Source organism: Meleagris gallopavo, chromosome 1 (genome assembly GCF_000146605.3).
Source record: "Meleagris gallopavo isolate NT-WF06-2002-E0010 breed Aviagen turkey brand Nicholas breeding stock chromosome 1, Turkey_5.1, whole genome shotgun sequence".
NCBI classification, from domain to species: Eukaryota; Metazoa; Chordata; class Aves; order Galliformes; family Phasianidae; genus Meleagris; species Meleagris gallopavo.
In genome coordinates, this window is record NC_015011.2 from 9,916,742 (window position 1) to 9,933,003 (window position 16,262).

The 16,262-nt window shown below is 42.2% G+C and overlaps 1 protein-coding gene across 1 annotated transcript in view; it reads right to left on the reverse strand.

Annotated features, from left to right (window-relative positions):
• Nucleotides 1-16,262, reverse strand: part of CELSR1 (cadherin EGF LAG seven-pass G-type receptor 1) — a 95,379-nt gene that overhangs the window by 4,170 nt on the left and 74,947 nt on the right. The window contains 9 exon segments of the mRNA XM_031552882.1: nucleotides 98-340; nucleotides 1,119-1,286; nucleotides 2,070-2,173; nucleotides 2,689-2,825; nucleotides 4,067-4,192; nucleotides 6,005-6,131; nucleotides 7,438-7,517; nucleotides 8,823-8,935; nucleotides 13,695-13,869. Of these exon segments, the coding sequence (XP_031408742.1) occupies nucleotides 98-340; nucleotides 1,119-1,286; nucleotides 2,070-2,173; nucleotides 2,689-2,825; nucleotides 4,067-4,192; nucleotides 6,005-6,131; nucleotides 7,438-7,517; nucleotides 8,823-8,935; nucleotides 13,695-13,869 (1,273 nt within the window).

The window sequence follows — 16,262 nt, forward strand, 5'->3', positions numbered from 1 at the left end:
AAAGTGCTCTCCTAATGATCCCAATCCCCTCCCTAACTAATGCTTATTATCGCCCCAGTCTCATGGCCTGCTTGCAGAGCTGGGCTGGCTGCACTACCTTTCCTCTGCTCCGGCTGCTGGTTGTTCTGGTGGGACAGAGGTCTGTTCTCCTTCTGCTGCCCATCATTCTCTTTGTCCTGTGGTGCTTCATTGCTGTGGTTCACCTGATTTTCCCTGTGAAGCTCAACGTTGACCTTGGTCTCAACTTTGAGTTTCTGTTTCCCGCTGGGGTCCTCGCTGTCGCTGGCCGTTATGCACTCTGTGGGCCAATAGGGTTTCACATGATTGGGAAGGGTATCAACTGCAATGCAAAAAAACACTAGCTCGAAAACCACTGCTGGATAGGTTTTTCCAACTGCTGCCCAGCCAGTGTTATCTCCAGCAGCTGGGGAGGAGATGTGTGCCAAACCAGACAGTCAAACTTTTGTGTGCTTCAGATGATTCTCATTGGACTGCACTGCTCGTGGGGTGCAGCAAAGCCCTCAAAATACCTCTGGAAGGATGGCAAGGTGTCCAACTCTGCCTAGAGCAAGGCTGTGGTTCCACACAGAGAAGTGTGAGACAAACCTAACCCTCTTCTCTCCAGGGCTGGCAATCCCCCAGGCTCCCTGGGAACAGTGATTTCTGAGAGGTGAGGGCAGCCGAGGCACCTCCCATGGCTCCACTACATCCAGATGCCTGTGCTGCACAAAGAGAGGCAAGTACTTTGTCCTCGTGCCTACAAAATAACAAGTTCCCTCCCCCTCTTCCTCTCCTTTTGCATTTTGCTGGCTGTGTAGCACCATTTCCAAGTGCTGCTGGGACCTGCTGCAAAACATGCTGACTGCTGTCTGCCCGAGCATGATTAAGTTGCAGATTTGCTCCAGCATCTTTTTACCTGCACTCATTTTCCCCTATGAACAAACTCTTGAAAAGAAGAAAGGCCTCTAAGCTGGAGACAAGGATCAATCTGCAGTAGCAAGGTACAGTGGTAGGGATGCCATTCTCAAATATATGCTAGCCTGGTAAATTTGTTACATCTACTTAAAAGCTATTTTGAAGAAAATAAAACCACTGCTCTCCCCTTGCATCAGGAGTACCTTTAGGTGTGCTGTGGAGAGGGCCACGCTCATTGTTTTTGGCAGTGGATGTGTTCCACTTTTTCTCTGGCTCAAGTCCGTCTTCTTCACTGTCTGATGAATGGGAGGAGGCATAAGAGCTGCTGTGCTCATCAAGGGACAGTTCGCTGTCAGAGTCTGAGTCATGATCTGCAAATGCAGAAAGGAGAAATACAGCAATAAGAGGGTGACCAGGAGCTGGACACGTCTGTCTGCAATGCATGAAGAAAAAGAAAAGGCAGGTGTCTGGTTCAGGACGTGCCAGGGATGTGCACCCACAAGTGTTCTCAAGAATAAATCAGAAGGACTGTGGCATCTGCTTAAGTCTTTATGGGAAGCATAACTGCTCTGCTCAGCTAATGGGAGCTGCAGAACAGAATGGGGATGCTTTTTGCACTGTTCAGTACTCAGAACAGTAACAACACAGGATCTCAATCAACACAACAACTGGCAAGCCCAGGTACTTGAAATATAAAAAAGCCTGCAAATGTACTCTTAAAAACTGCTACAAGGTAACAAAATTTAACAGCAAGACCCCAAATGAAAGGAAATCAAACAAGAGACACTTCTCATTTTCTTGTATGAAATGCACAGTCATAAAAAAGGATACTGCCTCAAGGTCTCAAACATTAAAAGATGTCCAATTAAGAGTCTAGAGCAGTAGTACATAATTTGTGAGAAAGAAAAGGGACGCCAGAAACTGTCAGCAGCTGTGACAGCTGTCAGATTAAAACTGAGCCATCACAAGAAGCAGATACATATTTCCATTCCAGAATTTCCTAGTAAGGCAACCACTGCGTATCTCCTCATGCCAACAGCATAATGAGAATGAGATGCAGAGTAACTGCTCCTACTATTACAGAAGGCTTTGAAAAAATTGCTGAGAAGGGAAAGGTTCACAAATGGGTCAAAGCACTTAAAAGTAATTCTTACCATTAGACTTAGATGGATTCCTGTGAAAAATGGAGGAATCTGCTTCAGTCTGACCAGCCCTTGCTTGACTTGAGGATCCACTGAGCTTATGAGCGGCATCATCCCTTAGAGGATAAAAACAGGGGACACCTTTCTTGGTCATTTCACTGTTCTTACAACAAGGCAGACATGCAGATGAGATCCTTCTGCTCAAACACAGCCAGCTGCAGTGCATGCTAGTCAGCCCGTACTTATCTGACTGCCAATGTAGGCACTTTTACAGCAAGACACAGGTAATGCCAGCCTTGGAGACATGAATCATAATTCTGAAATAGCCTGATGTTAATAATCTAAGTCCTGCTCCTTGAAACACATCTGTATTTTAACAGGCAAGCAGCACAGCCAAAATAGTTAACACAGCAGCTATGTTAACCACTGCACTGTTGGAAGTCACCATTGCGAAGACGCATGCAAAAGTAAATGCACAAAAGAAAATGACAGTCACATGAAACATAACTGTTAAGACACAGAGCAAGTAACACTTAAACCCAAACACTTCTCTTTTGCTTTTTGTTTTCCACAAGAGTAATGAAAAGGGAAAGGCAAGCACCTGAAAGCCATGCACCTGCCACCGGATTACCTGAGGATATAAGCAAGGTAGCTATTGTGGCTCTTGGCTGACCTGACGGTGCTCTCTAGGGAGACAGTGGATTCCCCAATGGTTGTGCGGTACATATTTGGCTCTTCTATGTATGTGTTGTTACAGTTCAGAGATCGCTGAAGGGAAAAAAAAAGACACGAAGCAACAGTGAATGATAAGAGGCATTGTTTTAAACAAAACACAGTGGATTCCTTTCTGTTCTAAGCAGATCTTTCCATTCTGCAGCATGTATACTGGGAGAAGAGCAGTGCCCAGCACTGATGCAGAAGCTGGAGCCTGAGATCTGTAACTGACTCTCTTCTGCAGCTGATGTACCTGCTCTTGAGAGTCTCAGTGTGCCTGAGTTTCAGCAAAGACTTTCAGCTCATTGCTGCTGGACAACACGGGCCAGGGCATTGTATGCCTTCTTGACAGAAAGATTTTAAACATGATTTAAGGGCCTACTCTGAGCCTTTAAGGGCAATGGAGAGTAAGACTGATCATTTTCATAATGTTGATCTTGAGTCCATATGTCTTATTAATGTTACTGCACATAGACATGGAATCAGATCAAAGCAAGAAGTCTTAAAATGGTTTTCACCAAAGCCTGTGGGCAGGGAACTGGGTATTCATTACAGCACTTTGAATATTCAAAGCTGGTGGACATGAGGTTCTCAGACCCAGCTCATCAGAAGAGTGTTGGTGCCCCATTTCAATCAACCAATTGATTGAAAACCTTTGCAGTTCTGAGCCTTAAAACCTCTTCCTCAATTTCCCACCTGGTAATAAAATCTAAGCATGCCATCCTCTCCCTTCCCCAGCTAGGGAGAGACTGGATGCAAGCTGGCACAGATAGCACCATGTTAGAGGGTACTTTCACAGTTCAATCTTATGGATTTAGGGCTCAAGATCACAATCTGATCCTGTTAAGCTTACTTGTGTAGTTGTCACCTGATTGCAATATATATGGAGGATTAATCAGTTACCTTTACTTACAAGTTTCAGACTTCTACTTACATAAATCAACATGACTATAACCAGAATAATGCAAGTACCAAAATGGTTCAGAATACCCCACATACAAATTCTATGCTTGCTTTTCCTGACCTTTGCAAGAATAAAAAACAATGAATGCCTACTGAAAGTCCATGTTAAGCATGCTACCTATTGAAAGTCTTTAAGAAGTGATTTTCGATGCTGAGAAAAAAAATAAGTTTTAAATAAAACACTAATCAAAACTTTTGAGATGTCCTCAGTGATTTTTGTAGAAGTCACTGAAATCAGACAATTCACTTAATTATTAACATGCCAATTATAAGTGCATTTTAGGTAACTTCTATCAGCCAGAAAATGATTTTTTTTCCATCTTTTTTCTTACAGTTAATAATGTAGCTCTTGTTGCAGTGGAATCGTCTGGAAGAGGTTTCTTTCCAGTTAAAGTATTCTTCAAGTGCTTCCTGACTTCCTTGTTAAATACGCAGTGAAAGAAGAAAATGAACAGCCCCTGGATCATTTTAGAGAGAAGAAAACGAAATCTAAATGATTCATTACTACCAAACTGCAAACACAAATGAGTATTAGAGAACAGCATTTCTGAAACAACCCCTGAATTCCAGTTCACAGTCCATGATTTCAACAGCAGTAACTATTTCCTGTCTTTGACTGAAATGGCACTGATTGATCCCTGCTTCATAATTTGCTTCCAAACTTAAATGTGCATAAATGGCCTTGGAAAATATACAAAATGATGTGTTCCTATAGAATTTATAGAACAGAGCTCATAGTAGTTGTCACTCTACCTCACAGTTCTCAATATATCCAATAGGGACATCAGTGCCACTGGAAGACATTTCAGGAAGTTTCAGGGTTGTAGTTGCATTAAGTTTTTAGAGCTTTTACATTGATTATGAGACAAAATCAGTAACAGCACCAACAATATCACGGCCTTTAGAGAAAATTTCTGGAAATGGAGAACTACTGTAGTAGGCGTCTTTAATATTGCTGCTAAAAGAACTTTAGAAAGCCTTGTAAGGCATGAAGAGATCCTGGGGTCAGAGAGCTTTTGTCCCTTATATTCTTCCCTCTGGAAGAGAAAGGCACTGAAATCGCCAGGGTTGGGCAGCCTTTGGCCTGCCAGGAACACACATGAACACATTTTTGAGGAGGCAGGGAGCATGCACGTGTATGTTCTCAGATATATTTGCTTTGAGGGAATTCATGCAGCTGCCAAACTGTTATCCATTTTGGTTGGAGATATAGTATATAGAAGCCAATCACTCATGAAGTTGCAGCTGTACCAACATTACAAGATGCCTGCATTTCAAGATTTCAGCCAAAGCAATTGACTGAGAGTAACTTTAAACTTCAAGCTCTTTTTCTAAACATTCAGTCAAATGCAATCTTAGTTGGCATTAGCACTTTCGGATTATTCATTAATAAAACTCACATAAATGTCTCTCTAAAAATACAAGTTCAAAGAAGGCAATGACGTGAAACGCCACATACCACCATGCCTCTCCAGGCAAGTTTGGAGAGCTCCAGCCACTGACTTTCCTCCCTCTCATCAGGTTTATATTTAATTTCATTTCATTCTAGGCTTGTGGAAGCCTGGTTTTATAGCCTAATGGGAATATTTATTTCAGAGCACGTCAAGTTGCAGTGGTAGAGTATGTTCCAGGCTGGTCTATCTCATGTGCTCGCAAGGCCTGGACAGGCACCTCTGAGGGAGACCTACCAGACTTCTTTTTCTCTTTCATTAAGATCTGTGGTTCTTATGCTGCAACTGACAGCAGTTGCCTTCTAGCAGTGGCTGTTTTAGTACTGTAGGCAGTACTAATTAGCACGACTTCATAATTACTTTCATGCCAGATGTCCTACAAACCATATTCTGCATCTTCAATCAACAGTGCAGATGAAACTGGTGATCCAGTAGAACCCTACTGCAGTGAGTCATATCTAAGAATCACCATTTGACTAATTTTCTTAAATGGTAACTTACACTGTGAAAGCAACAAAATGACTGTTAACAATGAACTTGCAGAAGACAGCAGCAAAGATTTTGCCTCTGGAAAGATAGAGGTATAATTATCTACTGTTATTTATCTGTCGTTTTCTGAGAGCACTTATCTTAGGATGACTGAAAGTGATAGTTGCAATTACTAGAAGGTATGGTTTTGGTGAACAGAGCCCTCCCTTTGAGAAAACAATACAAAAATTGTACTTAACACCTTAGTTACAAAGTTAGCCAACATTTACCTATTTTTTGGGCACACCAGTGCGTTCTCTGAAGTCATTCACTGGCAAAATGCTAACATACCTGCAAGCAGCTGAAAATGGCAAAGAGATAATGAAAAGTCATGACGTCGCTGTTCACTGCCATCAGCCCCAGCAGCCACGTGGCACTGATGAGCAGAAGGAGCAGGAACGCCGTCCGCAGCACCGAGCTGTGAGGTAAGAACAAGAAAGCATTTGCAGCATGAAGGACATAGGAGGAAAGCCCAGCTTCTCAACACAGGTGAGAAAAAATGCCCTATCCTTCTTGAGAGCCCACACAGACCTGGTGAGGAGTAAATGCCCACAATTCAGCAAACAGAAGGCACTTGAGGCAGTGCTCACCAGCTGCCAATGCCCAACCCCTCTCCTTGTGCTAATAACATAGAATATTCAGGTTAAAAAAAATTAAAAAAAAAGGCAATTTCTTTTCAAGTCTGTTTCTAGGGTGAACTTCCAACAAACATGGCTGTTCGCCAAGCCCTACTGTTCAGTCTTGTTGACTCTGAGGCAGAGATCTGGGCGGTAAATGGCCAGGTCCGTCTCATTTCTGTTTGTTGAGTTCACGTTCACATTCTTTCCCAACGTTACAGCCCAAGGCTTTGAATTGAGAGCAGTCAGGGGAGTGTATGTTTGCTTAAAAGCATTATTTACACAGACACTTTCAAAAGTTGGTGACAATTCTAGTGGCAAAAGTTTCATGTTCTTAGTAAAATGGCTGACATTAAATAGCAATTTCTCCCCATTTGTTTAGGGAGATTTAATGAAAAAAAAACAAAAACTGAGATCTAATGCTGAGTAAGTAGCTACAGAAAGCCTTTTGAAATCTTATACAGCTACCTGTTTGTAAAAAGGGGCTGTCTTGACACTAGCTAATCACATTGTAGTTCACAGGCAAATTCTAAGCTCTGGGCAAAATAAGACTTAATGGGAATGTGCTGCCACAACAGTTCGGAAAGGCTGCAGGTTTCAGCTTGTGGGCTTTCTGCTCATCCCACGGGGAATGGGATGGGGGTGGAGGCCAGTCCTTAGCACAGGAACCACAGTGGTCTCTGCCTGACCTGACTGGTCATTCTGGTATGCATCAGGGAGACATTTCTGAGCCATGGGTGAGCACGAGGAGACTCAGAATTATGCCCACCTGGAAATGCCAGGGATGAGGTGAAGTGTCAGCAGGCAGCACGAGGAAAGACATGACAGGATTGTAACACCATACTGAAACCAATCTTTTCACTCTTTCCTCTCTTGTTATGCCTACAGCTGTCACTAGTGCACAGCAATGTGGTGGAGGCTTTCACAGAGCTGCCAAGGGAACCCCAGAAACAGGTGCTGGTAAAGAGATTCCAAACTCTTCTACCAATGCAGACTGGCTTTTTCTCCAAGTATCTTACTTATTTCCAATTCTGACTTTTTGGTAGTTCTATCCCTTTGTTATTCCAGGACAGAACTTCTTGCACAGCTTTTTGAACCCAAACTTACATGACTCCAGTTTTTTCAAACGAACGTTGTCTTCGTCTGCATGATGCTTTCATTGCTAGTATAAAGATGACAGTGTTTATCTGAAAGGGAAATTGAAAAAACAGCTCAAGTTCTTTCTCCAAATTTGTTAAGATTTCAGTCTTCAATGACAATAACATTTTTATCCTAAAATGGTTTGGAGTGCCAAGAATATTGTCCCTTCAATTCATGTGTCTCTTCAAGTTCTAAAATTCATGTTTCAAACCAGTATCAGTCAAGATTGTTCTAGGATTCTATCTGGGTGAAGCACATCAAGACTGCCCTGTGCAAAGGGGTTTGAATGAAACACAAAAGCTAAAGAATGGCTGTCTTTTCCAGACCAGAGTCCACTCACCAAGTATCTTGTTTCTGCTGAGGCCAAGGCAGAATATAAGAATATACAGAGTAAGCATTCAGTGCCAGTTCCTCAAAAAGCCCCTTGAGCCTCCACTGATTTCCAGGGTTGGGATATACGAGGTGGGGTGGTTCACTTGTACTTCATCACTCATAGTGAAAACTTATGCTGTGAATTCTTCCAGTCACCCAATTTCGTAAATCATGTACGGTTTACCACTGCCATCATGCTATTTCTATCTCTTCACAGAGCAATGGCATAGCTCATCCTGTTCTGAATCTGCCTCCTCTTTCTCCTATTTTCTATGTTGGAAAAGACACTGCACAGTTGGTTCCACAGCTATGTTCTGAAGGCTATCATGCTGTTACAAGCTTCTCCCCACTCTCTTCTCTGCAGCTTTCTTCTCTTGAGGCTGAAGGCTCCTAGTTCACTTAATTGCTCTTAATTGCACTTAATCAGCAGGGGCAGTTCCATGTCTCTGTTATCTCCCAACCCCCATCCACACCACTTCCAGGTGTACTTCACTCTTACTGGAGAGAAAGAACTGCACTCAGCATATAAGATACAGTCACATGTATGTGTATCTTCTGGTGATCAGTTACTGAGAGAAGCTTTAAGGGAGAAAAAACTCCAATTCTTTAAAGTTCCTAACATTTGAATTATTTAATATTTCTTTAGGAATTCTGGATGAAGCAACTATTTGAGCTCATTTCATTGACTTGTTTTACATGCTGCCCAACCAACCCTTCAAACATGGAACAATGCAAATAGGAAAAACAAGCATCTTTCTAGCCACAGGGCTGGACTGTCCACGAACAATCTTTGCACTGGCAGCCAGGAGCTTAGCTTAGCTCATGTTATCTGTTCAAGCAGAAGATGCAAGCTTGAATATACTGGTTTCTAAGATAAGGAATACTGCTGTTTCAGACTGTGACTATTGGTTGACAAAACATAGAAGAAAAGGAAGTAGAAAGGAAGAGACAGCTCAGGATGCCAACTCCACCATACTTACCACTACAACAATTACAATGGGCCCAGCAAAACTCCAGATAAGGGTGTCGTGAACAGACAACCAGCAGAAATCAGGGTTCCCATAGCCTTGCGGATCCAGCCCAACAGCAAGCCCTGAGTCACAAAATGGAGAGATAGGTTATCAGAATAGTGCTGATGAGATCTATATAGCAAGGCACAGCAATAACGCTGTCAGATCACTGTCTAGCAAATAAAATTATAATGGCAAAATGTGTTCAATAGGACAATCCAGGAAATAAAATATTAACATAAAATTTCCGTAAATCAAAACCCTTGCACCAGCTATCTCATATCAAATGACACTATGGGTTTTGCCTACCAGAATAAAGTTCAGCTACATAAATCTACAGTAAATGTAAGTCCCAAGTTAGTTCTATTCCAGCACAATTTTATAGCCATATTCACACACAGTGCTGAAGCCTTCAGGGTGAGTGACATGTTGAGGAATTTCAATAAGCCTACACAGCAGAATGACATGAATCATAACTAAGGAGATGTCTCTACTACAAAAAAGTGCATTCTTAACTGCTGTGAGCTTACTGTCACTAAAATAACACTGGAGACAAAGGAAGTTGGGAACTCACGGGATTTAACTGCTTGAGCTCAGGAGCAGAGGCTGAGATTCATTTTGAGCTGCAAACCCAGGTAAGTGCCTACCTCACATTGCTTTCAGCGCTGTTTGAAATGGAGTTTGCTGATGCCCCAAGGCAACTGAGTTAAGAACACACCTTTTATTGTTTTATTTTTCAAAGCCTGGAAACTTCTGAGAGAATCTGAGTCCAACCTCTACCTACTGACTTACAGTGCTATCTGACTTTGTGCCCTACACCTTGCCTATATGGCAACGACTGGGATTTCTGCCTTTGGCCTGCAAAATACTGCAGAGTTCTTCCTTCTTCAAGAGACAGAAATGGATCTCTACAAGGCCCTCAGCCAATGACATATGGTAAATGGCTGCAGGATGTTGTGTGTTCACCAGGGGCACCTATTGTGCTGAGCAGATGACCTGCCTCGAGCAGGAGTCCAACGTTCAGGGCAGAGCCGCTCTGTGCAGTGAGGATCTGTGCCTGTTAACAACCACCTTTCCGAGCTGAACTCTGTGTGCTTTGACAAAAAGACACTGAAAAGAAGGGAGAGCTGTGCTTTACACTTACTGCATAAAAGCTGGCACGTGGCCAACGTTCACATCTGGTACAGGCCTATGGTCTATGAAAACTAAACTGGCAGTTTAGCAAAGCAGTGGATATTGGATCTGTTTTCTCTGAAGCGTGGAATGAGATAGGACTGGTCTCTCTCTCTCTCCGTTCCCATTGGCTCTTTCACCGCAGCCTTCAGCAGTTGCCATCCAGAAGGAATTAGCCATAAATGATTAAGGGACCATAAAGTATTTTATACAGATGTAATTCTATAGACACAGGCCGTTTCCCAGGACTGGATTTCCCCATTAGTAGGACTTAAGCTACGGTTTGACCAAACATCTGGCTCTAAGAGTAATTGGCAGAATGCAGTATTTTTTCACTCCCAAAATCCTACCTTAAAGTTCCCCATTAAACACGTGGGGCAAACTGCAGCCTTCAGGTAGGCGGTTTAAATTTTACTGGAATCAACAATATGTGAAATAACACTTTACCCAAAGGCAGAATTAAGCCAATGCAATTTAACATAAAGACCATTTTGGCACACCAATTAAATGCTCTGAGTGTGCGGGCTGTACAACAGCTCCTTGATGCTCACAACTGGGGATTCTCTGCTGGGGACGCCCAGCACCCATCCCGCCAACATGCCAGGAAATAAGGCATGTTTTGACCCTTCAGAGTCCCTGCAGGCCCTGCAGCAACTGCACACCAACCTTACCTCTCTCCTGACTCACCATTTTGCTAATGATCTACAGCAAATCTAGAGATTTGGCAAATACTCTGATCTGGGGTATACTGATTTAAGGACGATGTAAGAACCTGTTTTAACACGAGCTCTTGATGGCAAGCACTTATTGCAAGTGTATGCCAGCCAGTTAGCATGTTGCCACAAAGAGGGGTCTTGCTGGATGCCAAATCCAGAATTTTGTTCCTGAGGCAAGGAAGTCATAAAATCCCTTTCCTAGATGGATCAAACTACTTAAAATGAGCCAACTTAAAGTGAATTTAATTTGCTCTAAGCAAATTCCACTATTGCTCCCCACGGAGGAATATTCTACATCCTTACTCTTTTGATGACAGTAAGCCTCCTCCCACCCTCAAACCTACATTTATTCACAGCAATTTGCTTTTGTATGGAGTGATTCGATGTGGTTCTTCACCGCTGAACTGTTCCTTATGTAAACATTTTGCTAAGATGTTTTTCCCTCTAAAGTTCAGGTTTCCCTTTTGCACATAGCCAGGTCCCATCACAGATCCCTTAGGAATACTATGTCCCAGTTCAAAGTGAATGCTGAGCATTAAAAATATGAAGAAAAAAAAAGAATAAGTTAAATTGACTGTTACTGTAGGTTCACTTTTCTCAGGGTATCTACAAAGGAAATGCACTAGGCTACATAGTTATCTTTTAAATAAAAATCACAGAATCACAGAATGGTCAGGGTTGGGAGGGACCTCAAGGATCACAAATCTCCAACCCCCCTGCCACATGCAGGGCCACCAACCTCCCCATTTAATACTAGACCAGGCTGCCCAGGGCCCCATCCAACCTGGCCTTGAACACCTCCAGGGATGGGGCATCTACAGCCTCTCTGGGCAGCCTGTTCCAGCACCTCACCACTCTCTCTATAAAGAACTTCCCCCTGACATCCAACCTAAATCTTCCTCAACTCAAAACCATTTCCCTTTGTCCTGCTGTACCCTTCCAAACGTCCTTCTGACGACCAAGACTAAAATTCTTTCCCATACCTAAACTTTTCCACTACTGAAAAACATACACAATCCTTCTCTCATCAAGAAAGTTAAAAGAAATGGTGTTCAAAATGCATGTTAAGAAGTTGGAACCTTCTTTAGATAATAAACTTTAAAATTCATAGCAGAAACTTACTTGAAATATGTACAGTAACAAAGCTATCCAAGGGCAAGAAATCCCAATTGCACTCTTTATAAGGAAATAATTTTCTATTCAGATGATTTCTGAACCTGGAAGGTCAAACTAATGGCTTAGCTTTCTTGATTCATTCTTGATTTCACTAAATCCTCTGACTTCTTCAGTAATAAGGATCTGACTTCCTTGTTTAAGTAAATCAGTGAAATCAGAATTTATAGTACAAGAGACACCTTGGAGCTGTAATTCTTAATATATGTAGTTTTAATATTGAAAAATTGTTCCGAGTTACAGGGAACAATTTCTAATCAGAAAAATGTAAAAGTGGTGCACTTGCAACATACAGATAAAATAATACTGCTGCTGAGCCACTCTCAATTCACTAAAATTCACGAGAAACCAAACAAGAAATGGAAAATCCTTCAGATGAAATAGTACTGGGGAGCTACATGTTCTGAACCACAAACTGCTCCCTTCCATTAGGTGATAATACTTCTCTTCTACCAGAAGTGACAGTGCCTACTACTTGATGGCACTGAATATTCCTGTATACATTGCAGTGGTGCTAATAACAGCTGCACAGGTCTGAAATGTTACAGGAACCAAAGATGTTTTCTATCTGAAGTGCTGGGGATATCTCCAGAGTGGTGGAGTCCTCTGGACCTTCCACTACAACCAGGATAAATTGACGTAAGTGGAAAATATGCACAGCTTGACACAGAAAAACTTACCATGTCTCCAGATAGGACACTCTTCCTCCCTATGCTATGGTTTGTTTTCACTATGTTTTATTATTCTCCTTTAAGTCACATAGAAAAAAAACATGTATATTTTCAAAAGTCTAATTTGTTCCACAATTATTTTTCCAAGTGTACATGATTGATAGCTATTTATTTGATTGGAGAGATATGTAAATTTCTGTCATTGCTGACAGGATGTTGTTATCCATAAAAATAAATGAGTAAAAGTTAACTGTCTGCCGAAGATCTCATTTCCCATATGGCAAGAGATACATGCTGAAATAGTTGAAGCAAAAAACCCCTCTCCAACTGTTCTGCAAAGCTCTTCCCAAGAAGCTGTCTGCCTGCATTAAGGCAGCACCATGTGCTAAGGGTAGCACTGGAAATGTCTGACTGCAAAAATAGGAACGGTGAGGGCGGAGATAGATGGGCTCCTGCAGAACAGCCTGGAACAGTTTAAAAGATTACTGCCTCCAGCTTTTCATTACTTTTACTCAAATGGAAGTTATTGCTTTTCTATATGAAATGATGTAAAAGGCTGCTTGAGTATTCCCAGCTCATTTTCACGCCAAGTAAAATAGAGCTGCTGAAATCCCCTTCAGAGAACATTTACTGCTGGTCAAGGGCATTGCAGTGGGAATATCCAGGGAAGGACAGCAGTGCCCCATGGGTAGCATTAGTTGTGAAAACACTGCAGCCACTTCCCCAGAGACTGTGTCCGTATCCCAGCATGGATATGGACACGGATTTGACTACCAGCATGGGGAAGGATATTTAGGATGACTAAAAACAAAGTTGTTCAAATAAACACACACTTATATCCAAGCAATGTTAACAAGTCCTGCTTTAATCTGGGTGCAACTACGTTTATGTTACTGTAATGCCCTCAGAATCACTTTAGTTGGGACTACAGACATTTAGGGCGCAGATCTGCCAAGTTCCACTGACTTCTACTACTCACAATGCATCTACTGAAAACACTCAAGTGACAGTAGTAGCGGAGTGCATCCATATCCATCTTCGATGGGGTCACTTTCCAGTGAAGATGGCAGGGAAAGCAAACAAAGCTTCTTTGGAGTTGTTGAGGGTACCTGTGATAATGGCAGGAATGCCCCAGCCAACGACGTAGTAGAACCTCATGTGCCCAAAGTTGATGTTCCTCACTTCAGTCAGCATCCGGTAGATGTGGAGCTGCTCCACGAACATCCATGCAAAGGTACTCATGTAGAAGTAGTGCAGAAGGATGGCAATCACTGTACATACAAACTGCAGAAGGAAAAGGGCAAAGAAATTAGAGCTGATTTTCTGAAATACGCAGCCTGGCGAGTCACAGGCCTTCTATTGCAGCTAGAGGGAAGTGTGATAGGAAGGGTTTGGCAGAAAGAACACACTGCCATTAATTTCCATTTCTGTTGGTTGTCTTTTTTCTCAGAGATTCAGAAAAGCTGTGCATACTGTGAAAGCTATATTTTTTCTATATTGTTACGCACCTGTTCTGAATCTGCTTTGGTTTTATCCTATTGGTTCAGTGTGCTTTTGGTCACTGCCCTTGCCCTTGCCATGTGTTCTGTGGTTCATTTCTCTGTGTGTATTTGATGCCCAGGTGACGCTTTTGGCTCTTCTGTCTGAATTCCTTCTGCTTGTAGGCAGAGCAGTGCTGGCAGAGCTCCTGGCTCTTTCCCCTGGTGTGGAACTGGAAGTGAGGATGCCCTGCAGAGGCTGCAGACCCTCTGCCCAGCCTCGTGCATGAGTCCTTCCTGTATAACACTGTTCCATCAAATTCAGCAACAGCAGGTTTAACTGCAACAAGCAGACCAGTCTAGTTGCAAAGTCAACAAACTGTTCTTGAGAACTTCCACCAGCATCCCTGAACTGACTTGGTGTCTCCCATTTACACACCAAGGGCCAACCAACCCATGGCTTTTTCTGCTACTTTGCTCTTCCCAGTGAGAGAGCTGTCTCCCCATACCATTTTGGTATAGTTTTGCTTTGTTTTAAAGTAGACAATGTGTTGTGGTGATATTTGTAAATAACTTGTATTTGGCAGAGGTGGACGGGGAAGCACGAGAAAGATTTTAGATTTTCAGCTGAGATCCTTCTTGCTCTTGAAAACCTCCTTTCTAGGGAGAGAAATCAAAGAGATTTCAGTCCAGGAAGAATGAATATGCTTGATATGAGCAAAAAATGATCTGTAGACTTCAGCCAAAGAAGTCCAGCCTCTCTTGGAGGTATTTTCTTACCAGTTAAATGAAACGTCTCTTCTCAAATAGGTTAAATTTGTAGAATCATAGAGTCATAGAATGTCTCAAGTTGGAAGGGACCCATAAGGATCACAGAGTTCAAGTCCTAGCTCCATACAGGACCACCCAGTTTGATGTGATTTTATGTTCCAGCATAAGAGTAGCATGCCATTTTGTTCCTATGGGACTGTGGCACAAGGATCTCTGGCACTAAGGCTGGAGATCAGGTGCAAGGAGTACTAAGGAGGAAGAAGCTCCTGAAGAGCCGGCATGATTTATATGACAAGACAGTAACTCAGGATTGAGTAACAGAAATCATATGAAAAGGAGTCAGGAACTTTAATAATGACAATAATGTATTAATAAGCAGGTAGGAATGAGAGTGTTTGACCATACTATGATCAGAGAGCAGGAAAAATGAAGAACGCATGGAAATCAAAGAGATTGGGCTGTTAATATGACTAAGAGAAATAGCTATGGTGAGTAAACTGGCAGCTGAAGTCAACTTTGTGATAAAAATGGCCATTCTGAACTCTCAGAGCTTCACAGATCTATATTTTTGCAATATCTGTCAACCAAGTTTTCCTCCCAACTGAAGGGCTTGATGACTGAAAATAAGAATGACCACAAGCATCCTACAGCCAAGGCAAAATCTGTCCCATTAACTCTATTCATTTGCTTGTTTGAGAAGCAAAGCAAAGGACTTTGCCAAGGATTTGTTGATAAGCTTGTGTTAGAGCACTTTGAATAACCACATGATTTTTGTTTCAAAATATTTTACACCGTGCTTTTTTGGGGGCACTGTCCCTGCCTTCTGATTGATTTCAGTGTGACATTTTAGTGTTCTTGCATGGCATAATGCTCAGAACCACAACTTAAGACTTCCCTGCTCAACTTTACTGAGGATTTTATATTATGATCGCCAGCTTTCTGGATTCACTTACTGTATAAGCTCTATTACAACGTCAAGTGTTATTGAAAAAATGTCTCACCAAATAAAAGGCCTTTCTTCCCTCTATGTAAATGGGGATTTTTTGTTTCTACTGGCACATGTACATGAATAGACTCTTGCCCTGAGCATTACCTTTTTCAGGTAAGAAAAAAGAAGTAAATAAATCACTTTCCATCAATTGTCCAGGGAAAGATTAAAACCTCACCCAGAAATGTGACTGTTAATTCACAGAAACCCATAAAAGCCAGGCTGGGTGCCAAGCAGCACAGCATTATTTGTGCTCCAGCATTCCTTCCCTCTTTACGTTCATCAGTGCATGACTCGTTAGACAACTCTCATTCCATACAGACAGATGAATAATTGTCTCAAGTAGACATGGCTTACGACCCTCCTACCTTCTCAGATTGACTGGGTAGGCTGTAAGGAGCGGCTTCCTGCTCTATGAAATGCATTCTGCAACTTAAAAG